Source organism: Rutilus rutilus (assembly GCF_951802725.1).
Source record: "Rutilus rutilus genome assembly, chromosome: 5".
NCBI lineage: Eukaryota > Metazoa > Chordata > Actinopteri > Cypriniformes > Leuciscidae > Rutilus > Rutilus rutilus.
The window spans coordinates 42,182,652-42,199,335 of NC_140213.1; the positions used below are offsets into that span (position 1 = coordinate 42,182,652).

At 37.6% G+C, this 16,684-nt stretch overlaps 1 protein-coding gene across 1 annotated transcript in view; it reads right to left on the reverse strand.

The window, feature by feature from the left end:
- slco3a1a (solute carrier organic anion transporter family member 3A1a) overlaps positions 1-16,684 on the reverse strand; it is a 69,238-nt gene that overhangs the window by 39,827 nt on the left and 12,727 nt on the right. Inside the window, exon 2 of the mRNA XM_084408605.1 lies at positions 10,853-11,291. Coding sequence (XP_084264731.1) covers positions 10,853-11,291 — 439 coding nt within the window. The remainder of the gene's footprint in view (positions 1-10,852; positions 11,292-16,684) is intronic.

Sequence of the window (16,684 nt, forward strand, 5' to 3'; positions counted from 1 at the left end):
ATAAAGTCTGTTCTCTCACCCCCGTCGAGAGAGAGATGACAACGTTCATTGTTCTCAAATTAAACAAACAGGAGTTGGTAAGGCGCGGTCTTGGCACGGAGCTTATTGGCGAGATGGAAAAACCCATTTAGAATCTAATCCTTCAAGATGTCATTACATGCGCAGCGTTTAAGTGGCTTATGAGCATGCGTGGCTGACGGCAGGGGGTGAAGTCGAAACACTGCATGAAGCCATGCTGGAGTGTCTCTTAAGGATGCATCTGAGATCTCTCAGTGGCTTCAGATAAACATCATCACTCTGACAAACATCGACACTGCAGTATAAAGTTCAATGTTCAAAAGATTGTACAGTATTGCATTTATCAATGTTGTTAATTATTGTCATGGGTATCTTTGACTTCAGAGAGAAGCAACTGAACCTTTAAAGATTATTACCATGATGACAGTGATTTGAAATGAAAGTTAAAGTCGGCACGAAACGGTTGTTGATATAGTCTTTTCTTCCCTATTGTGCCGTATGTGAAAACGGCTTCTTGAACGAGAAAAAAAATGTAGGGCGGGAACTGATTGGATGGATGTGGTTTGTTATTGCTGTGATCTCATGTGAGTGACAGGTTGTCCCGCCCTCACGCAAATAAACACGCCATCAGAGAAGAGATGTTGCTGCAAGAGATATTTTAATTAAAGATTATGAGGGCACATGAATTAAAAAAATAAAAATGCACAGATAAATCATCTATAATAAATTCTGGAAAATTCCATAAAAAAAATAAGAATTGTTCATATTGTTTTTATTAGAATTTTTTTGTTTATGTTGCGCTGCCGGGAATGGCCATATTGGATTTTTAGCGTGGATCACACAAAAGTTTTCACTTTCTAATGCTGTTGTATAAACGCCCTATATCAAACTATATGACAAATGTAAATATTTAATAGCTTTCATTTTCATGTCTTAAGGGGTGAATACATAGCCTGGTAATACCAAACTCTGCTACTTCGCTTTGCTTCGTAGACAGAGTCTGGAAGGGCATAATTGAAAAGCGTTTTCTTTCTCGCGGGGGGCTCTCTTGTCTGAAGTTTAAAATCATTGGTTACCCGTAAGCCAATCACATAACGTTTGGTTATGACGTGTGTTATGCGCAGGCTCAGCCGCATCTAACTTCCACTGTAAACACATGTATGATCCGAAAACAAAACCATCGAGCGAAATACCGGAGTGAACATGGCTGTGAACGACTTTTGCAGATTATGTGAAGTAAATCTACGCATCCACGGAACAATCAGCGTCTACGTCACGGCTCTCAGCCCGCCCTCTGTTCGTTGATTGGCCGGCTGTTTTCAGGCCGGAGGAAAACGGGGAGATAGGTCAATATCTCAGACTGAGTACAGAAGCGAACTGAAATTGAGCGGAAGTACGAAGTCTGACGTAGTCAGGCTAGTGAATACACTGTACGGCCCAAAAAAGTTGCTGTTTAGATTTAATTAAGCAAATGGTTAAGAGTCTATGATTGGATCATTATTGCAGTGATTACTATGTTTCTAGCATGTTATATGTTTGGCTACAGTTCTTCTAAGCCTAATTGATGGGAGTGTGTAGCTTTTCATTTCTTAAACAACCATTTAGGAAGACACATCATGGTCATATTTAAGGATGAGAATGTCAAGATTCATCAGGCTCAAATTGTGAAAGAATGGTTGGGAAATAACATCACAACATTTATTTCCATTAAGACATGCATACGATCTCAAGATCTTGTATTGAAGATGCAAGAGTCCAGCACTCTTTAAAGTCTCCTCCAGCACATCCAAAAGACTTTCAATGAATTTAAGCTCTGGACTCAGAGGAGCCGATTCATGTTTAAAAAAAATGATTCTTCATGCTCCTCACAACCATTCTTTCACAATTTGACCCTGATGAATCGTGACATTGTCATGGAATATGACCATAATGTGTCATCCTACATGGTTGTTTAAGAAAAGCTACTTATAACATGCTAAAAACATAATAATCACCGCAATAATGATCCAAGCATTTGCCTATTTAAATCCAAACTGAAACTTTGTTTGGCCGGGCAGTGTATTTTGTAATTAGCAAAAATTACTGAGAGTACCTACACGTAAAATGATTACTATTTAAAAAGGACACACGTGTTAGATGTTTAACAAAAGGCACAGAATGTATCTTTTATGTAAATTAGACATGCCTCAACCAATTGTGTTATGTCAATAATAAATGTTCACAATGTGAATATGATGACTGTGTTTTGTATTTTAAAGACATTGGCAGTGTCCTGGATCTAAACCAGCAGAATAAAGCAGGAACTTTGTCTCTCCTGGCTCTATCAGCCACTTTTCTGTCATATTTACTTCAGCCCGGGAGGTGTGACGAAGCGCAGAGCAGGTCTGGGTTAAGTCTTCCTAACCAGAGACAAAAACAAACAGCATTCCCGATAGTTACAGTCTGCACTTGACTAGATAAAACGACATATTTCAGTTTTTTTATTGCTGACTTACCTTCTGTCTTCCTGAACCCTATAGTATAAGGATTTTTTCCTTTTTTACTGATTCTCATCAGCAAATTAGAGTTCAGATTTGTCTGGAAATTTCTGTGAATTTATGGATTTTCATCAGTACCTAGAAATGTAATATTCAAACATAAGCGGGCTAATGTGTTTGAATAAGCTCTGTCTGCAGCTGCTGTCCCCTCACTGTCTTTGGGCTACAGGAATCCAATCATCTGAGTCAACATACAGGAATCATGTTACTGACACTGTAAAAGCTTGTAAAGCATGGAGAGCCAGTTCGGTGGCGTTCAAGTCATGGCAATACCCTGATCCCCGTATGAACATGCTGTGAATTCCTGCAGTCAAGCCCCTGTGGGAAGACCCAAAATTAGAAATGGACTGCAAAAGGTTACAGGAGCTCTGGGAACAGCGTTCATTTTGAGTCCTGTCTGTAATTTGAATGCTTTAGTCAAATGCCCAAATGTTGAGGCACTAAAAACAAGATTATCATACAAATGCTTTGTTTACATGCAGATCTGCTTTAAAAAGTGCCATCTTAAGTCACAACTGCAGAATATTAAGTCTCATTGTGAAATATAAAGTCACATTATCACATATAAAGTCACAATTACATGAAATAAAGTTGCAACTGCGAGATATGAAATCACGGTAATATGAATATATTAATATAAAAAATAAGAATTGTGGGATAAATTACAAAATTGCAAGAAATAAGTTTCAATTGCAAGATATAAGCTCCATTTTGAGATAGTCACAAGACAAAAAAAAAAAAATCGCAATTGTCAGACATCTAAGATATAAAATCAGAATTATAAATTGTGAATTATAAATTGTCACATTGTGAAATAGTCACAATTACAAGAAATAAAGTTGCAATTGAGAGATATAGTAACATTTATGACAAATAAAGTTGCCATTGATATTTATTGTGAGATAGAAACTCATAGTTATGAGAAATAATTGTAATTGTGAGTTATAAAGTCAAAATTGCAAGAAATAAAAGCTGCATTTGCGAGATATAAAGTCATACTTATAATAAACGTGAAATTGCAAGATATAAAGCAATTTTGTGAGATATTTAGTCATAATTTGAGATATAAAATCACAATACAAAAAACAAGGCAAGGCAAGGCGATTCTCCTAATGAGAATTAAAATAGCAACTGATAGAGTAGATACAGTGTTGGGGAACATTACTTTTAAAAGTAATGCATAACTTTTTTGCTTTACTCCTAATCGAGTTACTTAGTTACTTTTTACGGAAAGTAATGTGTTATGTCATTTTTGCGTTACCTTGGATGGGCTTGCTTGTTTGTTTTTAAAAAGTTTTATTTTTGGCTAATAGAAAGGTTCTTTCACAGCAAAAGTAATGTTACTTTACTTGTTACTTGAAAAATGCTATCTGATTACATAATTTACGTTACTTGTAATGCGTTACCCCCAAAACTGAGTAGATATACAGACATCATGAGATGTCTTGATTATGAAAAATGATTGTAAATGTGAGACAGTCAAAATGGCAAGACAGAAAAGTTGGAATTGTAAGATTATATCATTTTGAGATATAAAAGTGATAATTACGATAAAAAGATGTGCAGTTGTGAGATAAGTCACATTGTGAGATGAAATAAGTTGCAATAGTGAGATATAGTAATAATTTTCAAATTGAGAGATATAAAGATACATTTTAAGATATAGTCATAATACAAAAAAACAAATATTAAAGGACCCAGTTATGAGAATCAAAGTTTCAATTCATAGATATACTAAAAAGTCATAATTAAGATAAATAGTTCTGTGAGAAATAAAACTTGCAATTGCAAGATATAAAGTCACAATGTCAGATAAAAAGTCAAAATTATGACAAATAGAGCTGCAGTTGTGAGATGTGAAGTATGTTTGATGCAGTTGTTGGTGTAACAGATGACCTCTAGCATTCTGGTCCTATTAAAGGTGGCTACTAACACACCGCTCCGCATACGCAGTCTCTTCATGTATTCAACAGCTAAAACGAGTAGCAGGGCTAATAGTGACCTAATAGCTTAAATCTGTGCGTTTGCTGATGAAAAGCCCTTTGCACGGCGGGCAGATTTGTGGGAGGCTTACTGTAAGGAAGCAGGAAAAGCCAAGCTCCCCCCGTGGGAGTTGTTTTTCATAGGGCTGTGCGGTATGCATGTGCTGCTGGGCCAGTTCAGACCAACCTCTTGGCTGGCTGGTTAGCATTCCTACCTCATTCTGTAATTACGTCTCCACTCCTACAGAGATCCTCCAGAATCCTCCATGTCAGTCATTTGAACAACAGACACGTGTAAAAACAAAGTGCTTGTGTATTCCATACTGACTTGCCATTCAGGATGGTTGATTGTACATAAATAATACTTTAAAAATGACTGCTACAGTGACAAATATGAGCCAAAATATTAAGACCACCTGCCTAATATGTAGTTGGTCCACCGTGTGCTGCCAAAACAGCGCCAACCCACCAAGGCATGGGTTTTACAAGACCCCTGAAGGTGTCCTGTGGTGTCTGGCGTTAGCAGAAGATCCTACAAGTCCGGTAGGTTGCAAGGTGGAGCCGCCGTGGATCGAACTATTTGCTCCAGCCCATCCCACGCATGCACAATTGGATTGAGATCTGGGGAATTTGGAGGCCAGGGCAACCCCTTGAACATCATCATGCTCCTCGAACCACTAATCTGTGAAAGAGGCCTCTTCCTCATGAAGGGGTATACCTGGTCTGCAACAATGTGTATGGCACGTGTCAAATTTACGTCCACATGAATGGCCGAACCCAGGGTTTCCCAGCAGAACATCACACACCAGAGCAACATACTTTTCTTATTTGGGTATGCAAAGACGTACACACGATATGGACACAAATTGCCCTAATTCGCTATTAGAAAACTCCTGCATGCATCTTGTTGCATATTCATACGAAGTTACTTATCCTTCGATAAACAACTTCATATGAATATGCAACAAGATGCATCATATCATTTATCTGCTTGCTATGGCCACCAACAGGTGCTAATTGTCTCATCCAACATTAACATATTTCTCAAACAGCTTTCCTGAGGATAAAAGCTCCATTTAGTGGCTAGCACTTATTTTAAGTATAGCACTTGATGTATAATAACAGAGACACCGAAAACGAAGGTGTGTAACAAAACATCTTTCATTAAGACTCTTTTCTTTCCTGTTTTTTTTTTTTTTTTGAGAGCGTTACGACACTGAATCTACTAATGAAAATGTTCAATAAGGTCTCACAGTGCGCTCCACTAATAAAGGCTTTTCACTGTGGAGAGTGCATAGGCGTACAGAAACACATGAGTGCAATGTGACGTTCAGGCCGCGGGAGTGCAGATAAGAATATTGAGTTTAGGCTGAACTGGAAGCCACATTCAGTGATGCTGACAGGCAATAAAAGACACAATGATGCGGTCTGTCTGAACTCATTAAAGGTAAAGGGTTATTGAAAGGTTATTATAAGGCCTATATGTGAATACAGAAAACAGCTGGGTGATATAGCTAAAGAAATATTCTCTTTATTTTTTCATATAAATAATAAACTTATTTAACTATGTTTTAACTAACTGAATAATATCTAATGTATAATATTCTAATCAATATAATATATATATAAACTACTATTTAAAGGTTTGGGGTCCGTAAAAGAGATTTATACTTTTATTCAGCAAGCATGCAATAGATTAATTCAAAAGTGACAGTAAAGGCATTTAAAATGTTACAAAATATTTATATTTCAAATGAATGCTGTTCAGTTGATGTTCATATGTTTAATGCAGAATCCCATGTTATTTTAAAATATCCACAAAAAACGTAAGAAAATAAGAAATGTCTCTTGATCACCAAATCAGCGCATATTAGCATATTCTTCACCATTACAAGAATTAATTATACAATATAACTGCTTTACATGTATTTTTGATCAAATAAATGCAAAGCAAATCTGAAATGTTTAGTTTTGAAACCACTTTTAAAAATCCTAGTGACCCCAAACTTTTGAACGATATATAAATAATAAAATACATATGTATTAACCTGATGCCATTTTTATTATCAAAGTTTATCAGAGCTATTAAAATGCCTTAACACTCTGAGTCTTGAAATTAGTCTTTTAGTCAATCTTTTGGAGACTTAATTACCAAAAGTGTGAATTAAAATCATTGCAGTATAGTGTTAAATTTTGAATTGCCAGGAAAAGGACGCAATATTTTCAATAAATCGTCTGGCTCTCCAGAGCTCTCTCAAACACTGAATGAAGGCTAACCTAACAGCAGCTAGTCTAAAATGATCTGTGCCAAATGGTAGACCAACAAACATGTGACATAAACCACAAACATTAATGAGATAGGTCAAAATGCATTGCTTCATGTGCTTTTTCTGCGCCACCACCTATCAATGTGTCTAGTTAGACTTCTGGAGATCGACCAGTTTATTTTAAACGTGTTCAGTGGAGAAACACGAAATATATTTGCTAATATTTACACAAGATCAAAAAACGAGATCTACGTGGAAATGGCATGACAGATTAAAGTAATCAAATCCCCAATCAAACCAAACACAGCTATTCCAACAAGGGTGGAATACAAGGATATTAAACCAACGTCAAAGAAGAGAACTAATGACACAGTAAAACATGTGTCATTAAAAAGGAAGCATTTAGTTTGTGCATTGCAAATGACACTGAACAACAAGAGGAAAAACAATTACACAAGCTATGTTGCACATGGAGAATATATTAGCAGTACGTGTAAAAAAAAAAAAAAAAAAAAAAACTTGGGTGATGTCTGAACAATCTGGCCCATTCATGCAGCACATGCCTGCAGCACAGGGATTTAGACGATCAGCTGAGTGCAGCCTCCACTACAATACAACATTGTTCTCAAACGAAACGCTGCTTGTTTGCTTTCAAACTCTGCGGTGCGGCTTATCGGGGGAGCACAGCTCCAAATCTCCCTCTGAGCTCGCAAACTGAAATCAGTGTGTGTCCATTTCCTATACTGCACTGCACACAGTCAAACAAGCACTACGCTTGCCAAAACGCCTTTTGAAATGCTGCTTTGAACTTTGAACAGGAGCTGAGGTAAGAAACAGAGATGAATGGGAAAAGGAAGACAACTTACACAACTTGAGAATAAACCTTACAGAAAACTCCAATCGATGCCTTAAAGGGTTAGTTCACCCAAAAATGAAAATTCTGTCAGTAATTACTCATGTTGTTCCAACCCCGTAAGACCTTCGTTCATCTTCGGAACACAAATTAAGATATTTTTGATGAAATCTGAGAGCTGGCTCACTCCTCCATAGGCTTCTAGGTGACCGAAACTTGCTGGCCCAGAAAATGTATTAAAGAGATCGTTAATATAGTCCAAGTGACTACAGTGGCTCAATCTTAAGTTTATAAAGCGACGAGAATACTTTTTGTGTGCAAAAACAAACAAAAATAACGACTTTATTCCACTATTCATTTCCTTCTATCTGGGCCTCGAGTTGGTTCACGTAGTGTTTTTGCGCAGCGCGTCTGTGTTGTACGTCACACGCATCACACACATGACCAGCATCGGCCAATAGTGAGCCTACGTAGTGACGTGTAACACAGACGCGCTGCGCAAAAACACTACGTGAACTAACTCGAGGCCCAGATAGAAGGAAATGAATAGTGGAATAAAGTATTCTCGTCGCTTGATATACTTAAGATTGAGCCACTGGAGTCACTTGGACTATATTAACGATCTCTTTAATAACTTTTCTGGGCCAGCAAGTTTCGGTCACCTAGAAGCCTATGGAGGAGTGAGACAGCTCTCAGATTTAATCAAAAATATCTTAATTTGTGTTCCGAAGATGAACGAAGGTCTTACGGGGTTGGAACAACATGAGGGTGAGTAATTACTGACAGAATTTTCATTTTTGGGTGAACTAACCCTTTAAACACTCTATAACTGTATTAGAAGTGGACCTTTATGTCAAACTTAAATGTATGTTTTATATAAATTACATGACAAACTATTAAAGCAAGAGGAATTTATTTTTTAAGCAGGACAGTACAAGTACACAGAACTTGAAGTTTAAATTATAAATGCTCAAGATGAAGACTTCATGATTGTCGAGTATTAGCAGAACATGAAAATGCTATGATCGTTTGTTTGCAAATGTCACTAGATGATGTGATATTTTGCATCTAATGCAATGACATATCATATATTTCAACTGTGCCATAAAATCTATCATTTTAAATTCCACATCCCTTTCGACGTGGAACCTGTGAAGCATCACAGCATCAAACAGGGACACTTTTTCCTTTTTTCAGCACTTATCTACTCTCCCTCATCGCTGAGATGCATGCATGCGAAACAAACCAAGGCCCGGCTTCTTTGAGACTTCTGTGAAATCTGCGTGATTTGATAAGATTCGCTTTACCTATGAGATATGTTACTTGTTATTTGTGAACATTAAATTTGTCTTGTTCTTGTTACCCTGACAAAGTGGGCTACAGTCACATGCTTTTCTTCTGAAGACAATGTTAAATCATGTTCTGTCTTGTTTTTAATTTACTAAGATTGTCTATCAGAATTCTCTGGAACTGCAAGTCCCAGAAATATTCATTATATAGATCAGTGGTGTACACACACTGCTGTTCAGAAGTTCAGTCATGGTCAGTAAGATTTTTTTTAATGTTTTTTTGAAGCGTTTTATGCCCACTTGGTCTGCATTTATTTGAACGAATTACATTTTAAATTTAAATGAAATTTTAATATTATTTAACTAAAATAAAAGTCATATTGTGAAATATTATTAAAATATATAAAACTGTTTTTTAGATTTTATTATGTTTTGCGATGACAGCCATTACTCAAGTATTCAGCATCAAAATGATCCTTTGAAAAATATTGTCATTGTCAAATATTGTTATTATTATCATTGTTGTTAACAGTTATGCTGCTTAAAGGGGTGGTATAATGCCCTTTTCACAAGATGTAAAATAAGTCTTTGATGTCCCTAGAGTATGTGAAGTTTTAGCTCAAAATACCCCACAGATATTTTTATATAGCATGTTAAAGTTGTCAATTTTTGAGGGTGAGCAAAAACGCACCGTTTTGTGTCTGTTCCTTTAAATGCAAATGAGCTGAAGCTCCCGGCACAGAGGGCGGAGCTTCAACAGCTTGCACTCACACAGACATGCACTGAAAATTTCTAAAACTTTTAGCCTTTTATGTTCAAACCGGATTCAGACAATGATGGAGAGACTCAAGAAGAAGTGACAACATGTAGGAATGCAACAGGACATTTCTAAATGGTGATGAATTTATGTAGCTTATGTGTAGTTATATTCTAGTCATTGATTAGCATATTCTGTCTTGATAATCTATAAATCGTGTTCCGGGGGTGGGGTTTATGTAAATTTTACGGTTGGTGATGTCACTAACCCGGGAGGAATCTCGTGTATTCCCTACCAGCCGTTTGTTGTAGTCCTTAAAAAGCAATTTCTTTAAAAGCAAATTGAACTTTGAGCGTTGTAACTTTGCAGATGTTGTTTATGCTCAAACAGCAACATTCACACACTAACTAAAGTTAGAAAAGTGAAATCATAATCAACCACCCCTTTAATATTTTTGTGGAAACTGTGAAACAGTTTTTTTCAGGATTCCATGATGAATAGAAATGTCAAAGGAGAAGCATTTATCTGAAAACTTTTTTTTTTTTTTTTATAATGTGAAAGTCATTACCGCCACAAAAGTAATAATTTCTTTTAAAAAACTCTTACTGACCACAAACAGCAGTGTAAATGAGACTATATACACACTGTGTATGTGTATACTGCTCCCATAGAAGTCATTGTATTGTCAAGCTCTTTTTCCATGACCTTCTTCCCCACACATACAAAATAAAAGTAATTATGTTTAAAACCCTCTCAGCGCTGCTCACCTGCTGATCATAATTGTGAAAGCTGTGGTCACAAAACAATATAAAACAAAACACGCTTGCACACACGCACATGCTTTTTTTCTTTTTTTTCTTATTGACTTTTGTGCACATGCTGCTTTCTGGCACACAACAGCTCAACCTTTTCTTATTTGCTGTTCCACTTTAATACATCAGTGGTTTTTGGCTTGCCATCGGAAGGCCTGAAACCACAAAAAAATCACTCTGATAATCATCTACTTTTTACTTACTATGCCCTAGAGGAGATACATGCTTTTCCTTAAATAATTCTGTTGCAATTTACTTGTGTAAAAACTGATGCCTGTGGCTATGTAAACTAAATGAATTAAAACCCCAGTTCGCAGGAAACATGATGCTTACTTACCTATATAGAGAGAGGAGTCTTTCTTTCGCACATGATCATCTATGTAGGACACACCCAGGGGCTGAACAGGTGTTGCACCGATACCCAGCAGCACCTGGGCTCCAATCAGAAGCAGGTACATCATGTTGGTGTTGGCTCTATTCCCACATGTTTCATCGGTTTTAGAGGTGTTGGTGCACACGTCTCGTCCCAATTCCTTGCTCCATGTGTCTGTGATCAAGTATTGACTGGTGAGGAATTCAGGTAATGCGGAGAGCAGCGCTCCCAAAGCCATGACAATGCCTCCGCAGCCAATTAACCGAGGACGGTGGGCTTTAGCACCAAAATAACTAACAAAGAGAATGAGGGCCAGGTTGCCGATCTCAAAGCTGCTGGCAATGACGCCCACATCAGCGCTCTGAAGATTGAAGCGCCGCTCCAGTGTGGTCAGCACGCTCACCTAAGAAATAAACAAAGCAGAAGAATTACTGTAATGTTAATCTGACAATATTGGAGTTTTAGGTCAAATATTACCATAAAATTCCATGCATGAAATTGTATAAATTATTGAATATATATATATATACACACACACACATTATACATGCCTGAAGCTGGTATTGTACTGAAGTCAAATTCCACCTTAAACAACATAACAAATCTAATTTAAACTGAGAGTCATCTTGGAGAGGTAACACGTGGCGGTAAAGATCAGTGAAGAAACTGTCTTTATATTTGCTAATATTTACACAAGATAACACAAAATGAGATACAGTTACGCTGCATGCTACATGGAAATGACAAGTCAGATTAAAGTAATAAAATCAAACCAAACACAGCTATTCCAACAAGGGTGGAATACAAGGATATTGAACCCAAGTCAAAGAAGAGAACTAATGACACAGTAAAACAATTGTATTGACAAATTCTTTTAATCATCGACATGCTACTTGTCACACATTAATTATCAAGGCCTATGACAGAAATAGCTGGTGGAAGGGAAATAATGCCACCAGGCAGCCTTGAAGAGGAACCACAGGACTTTAATGAAGCAGCTTTGAGCTGGGGCAACAAATATGCCATGGCTGTGAAAAGAGCATGTTAGTGAGGCCACGCTCTTTACTATAATCCTATTCCTCTAGAGCGAGCCAACTCCAGTACTCTCTCAGATGCTGCACATACTGGTCTTTAAAAATCTCCCCTTGCTGCACTACGGATTCCTTTGCCTGGAGAGATCATTTCAATTTGATGGATAAGACAATATTCACTCGATTATTTGCCAAGCTCTCCAGAATATTTCATTATGATTGGTCAGTTGAGGAATTAAACAAGGTTATTAAAGGTTGTATCAGCGATTTCAGGCCCAAACGTAAATGATCACATTCATCTAATCTTTCCTAACGATCCGCTAGCTACCCGCCCCATAAGAATGCCGTCAAACAAACGTGTCTCTGTAGGCAGCCTAGGCTCTGAGATCAGCACACAAAAACAATTGGTTTCATCAACCACTCAAAACCAAAATAAATAGTGTTCCAACCAATCACCGACAGGGGTGGGTGTTGTGAGGTTTTGCGCTCGTGCACGGCTGCCTATGACGGCTGCACGCGAAAACCTCACAACACCCACCCCTGTCGGGCCTGAAATCGCTGATACAACCTTTAAGTGGAAAAATACTTTTGTGTTATGGCTGTTAAATTATGCACTGTTTTCCATGGAAACATAACAATGCTTTCTCCTTTCTCCTACTGTATATCAACAGATGTTAGATAGCTAAATGTTGCCATTTTCTGCTGCTTCTAATAGATACATTGACGCGCTGCTGTGAGCATGTAAGATATGCTGCTGCTACATTAAAGGGGGGGGTGAAATGCTATTTCATGCATACTGAGTTTTTTTACACTGTTAAAGAGGTGGATTTCCATGCTAAACATGGACAAAGTTTCAAAAATTAAGTTGTACGTTTGATGTATTTCCGGTTTGTCACAAGTTTCGGAAAGTTTTTTTCAAGTATGGGCATGTGTGACGTCAGATGGGGCAGAATTTCCTTATATGGGTCCTAAGGGCACTTCTCCCGGAAGGGCGCGCGTGCACCCGTAGACCAGAGCGAGAGAGCGAAAGCAGTACGCCCATCAAAGCGCTGTGCTCGGCTGCGCTGCCCAGTTCGACGCCGGATTTGCAGATCTTCTAATGCTTAAGGATGGAGCAATACCAATGGTAAAGGTTCACGGTCGTGCGTTGGAACCGCAGGCGGCGAGTAAAACTGCTTCAAATGTCTGTGTGTTGTTAGCTATCGGATAAGCACAGCAAGTAAACAACATTCGTGATTCTTTCGCTCCGCCCACAAGGCACGCCTCCAGCCGCTCGTTTTTTTCCGGAAAGACTCGGTACAGTATAAATATAATAAAACTAAAGACTTTTTGGAGATATGAAGGATGCAATACTACTCTATAGGTACTCAATGAGATTGACTGAAACTGAGTGTTTCACCCCCCCCTTTAATAGATCAGACATACATAAATCCCGTCGCAAATCTAGGCAGGTGGAGATGGGGGAGGTGGAGGTTTTCAGAGGAAAAAACATAAAAATGTTTTTACTTACATTGCATTGCATATAAATAAATACAATTATTATATTTGTCTTGTTTTCATTGCAATTAATTACATTTCTAGATAATTTACTGCTAAAATATATATATTTTTACAATTCATTTATTCCTTTTTTTGGTAATCATAAATGTATTTATTTGGTAACTAGCAATGAAAAAAGATGAAGAATGTACATTCAATTAATACATTTGTCCAAATAAGATAGCGTCCACTCTAAATGTGCTTGATTGTTGTCTTTACCAGTCTATCCAGTGTTATTTATAGACCTCTTAGTGAATAATTGAACTTCTGATTAACACAGTTCAATGAATGGATTGACATAACTGTGTGAAGCACAATTTCTGTTACCAAATCATCTGTATAGCATAAAACTGTAACATTCTGTCCAGAGGAAGATATTCCTTAACAGTTAAAATGCCTGATGTGAATAACGAGTTTAATGTGAGCCTTGTACATAGAGCAGTGATGTTGCTGTCATAACTCTCTGCTAATTCGATTTGCTCTAACTGAGTTTCCTGTAGTTAGCCTGGTGCAATTTAATTGGAAACCTTGGACAGTCTAACAGACCACTCTGTTTTGTGTAGAACTGATGTTCGTGGCACATTTGCAGTCCACTACGAGCCTGACTTAAAAGTTGTCTTGTGTTTCAGTTAGTAATATGAAACATGCAAAATACATCACACTCACTGTTAAACAGCTGGTATACAGTATGACTTAGCCTAGATAAACTGCAAGAAACAAAATACTGTTCATGCATATACTGTTGATACATTTTGAATATCAAAGTTACTTGGCCATTGTCCATAATCATGCTTTGCATTTTGAATATCTTTCTAACGAAAAGGGTTAGAGAAGACCACTATACAAGCTCTGTCTTAATATACTGTGTATGTCATAATGAAATATGAACGAAACTGTAGCGCCCAGAAGCTACTTCTCAGACAGCACGTGAACAGCCTATTGAATCGAGTTCTCTTACATGTGGACAAATTCACACAAAATTATGTCAAAATGCCTGTATAGGCAAGTATCCTTGTGAAACATAGTAGGTTTTGTCATAAGTGAACGTAAACAGTTGAAAGGAAAACGCATGTGCAACAGCATGTTGGATATGTGCAGCTATTAAAGTGACAGCAGCCTAATAAACCTTCTGCTACCTTTGTCCTCAATGTTAATCTTAAAGGGATAGTTCACCCAAAAACGAAAATTCTGTCAGTAATCACTCACCCTCATGTTGTTCCAACCCTGTAAGACCTTCGTTCATCTTCGGAACACAAATTAAGATATTTTTGATTAAATCTGAGAGCTGGATCACTCCTCCATAGGCAAAAATGTATTAAAGACATTGTTAATATAGTCCAAGTGACTACAGTGGCTCAATCTTAAGTTTATAACTTAAGTATAATGCACAAAAAGTATTCTCGTCGCTTTATAAGCTTAAGATTGAGCCACTGTAGTCACTTGGACTATATTAACGATGTCTTTAATACATTTTCTGGGCCAGCAAGTTATAGTGTCTTAGAAGCCTATGGAGGAGTGATCCAGCTCTCAGATTTAATCAAAAATATCTTAATTTGTGTTCTGAAGATGAACGAAGGTCTTACGGGGTTGGAACAACATGAGAGTGAGTAATTACTGACAGAATTTTCATTTTTGGGTGAACTAACCCTTTAACAACAAAAAACAAAGAGAAAATCACTCACTGCTCTTGACTGGTTGAGCCCCGCTGGAGCAACTCTAAATATTCACCGTGCTGCTATTAAATTAAAGATAAAAAATGATAGAGCAATAATATGAACAATGAAAGTAACAGCAGCTCCTACAATGCATAATTAGGCATGAAAATAACTGAAGGAAATATCTATTTGCTAAGCCAAATCATTCTTTTGGTTTCTCAGACCACTATTTTTAAAAATGCAGTATAGATACTAAATGCTAATACTAAAAATGAAAGTGTCGGTAATTGGACTCATTCTGGGAAAAGTGGTATTGTGGCCCCCTCATTTTAACATTGGATTTTTAATATCCAAAAACATTAAATCGTTTAAATTGTTACTGCCTTCCTTTAGTTATTATTTTGGAATAAATGTAAAAATGCTTAAAGGCACACTATGCAGTTTCCGTTTTTCTCAAAAAGTGGAGTACTTGTATTTAACGTTACTGTCGTAAATACCACTCACGCAGAGCCGTCTCTGCACTCTTCCGATCGCGCTTTCTTTGTTTTCTTCGTCGACTCTGCCATGATTCACGTCTGAAATGCGCGCTAGTGTCTTCCACAGAGGCTGCTTCATATGTTGTTGATGTATGTGACGTCATGCCGTAAAGCAAGTCGTGATTCTCGCGAGACTTGTCGGGGCGCCACCTCTCAAACTTGCATTGCTGGTTTTGCCAGCGGCATCCCCCCCACTGCTTTGCTATCGGGATGATTCGCCCTACAAGGAGTTTGTTTACCATGGAAATGATTTCGAAGCTGTTATATTAAGGTGCAAATCTTGCATAGTGTGCCTTTAAAACACTAACTTGATGAGATTCATACTTGTCGCGCTAACCCGGTGGAGGTGTGGCTGTCTTCCGTGTACCTGTCATTTCTTTCTCCTGCGTGCTGCCTCCCCTGCGCGCGCTCTGCATGCCGGCGCTCACGTGACTGTGCGCGATCTGCTGCAGGCTCAACCAGGTGAACTTAATTGGGAAATTAGAAGCTCGCGCCTAGTTCAGTGTTTCAAATATGCGCATTAGTCATTTGACTGGAGTACGACGGAGGACAAAGAGGTCAGCAGAGGCACAAATTCATTCACTGTGAGGAACTGGGACTTTTTGATTATGACGGGCTATCGGTAAGCTCACATGGACTCTTGTTTCACAGACTCTCGTTTGGATCCTTTGTTTGTTTTGTCTGTTTGGTATTTAATGTGTTAAATGTGTTAATGTTACAGGTGTAGTTTGAACGAAATTAATACTGCATGGTTTAAAAAAGAGAAATTGACAACTGATAAGACCAAATGCTTTAATTGGTATAGTGTTGCTTGTAAAATGCAGAGTAAAAGTACCAAGCTGTGTTGCCTGTAAAAATGCATTTGACCTTTCCTGTGTAAGGAAAATACCTGATTATTTAAAATGTTTGTGTTTTCTTTTTCTTTTATTTATTTAAAGGTTTTTCACCTGTTACATCTGATCCTACTGCATTGCTACATCAACTGATCAAAATAAATATTATTCTGAGTGAAATCCCAAGTCTGGTCCTTTTCAA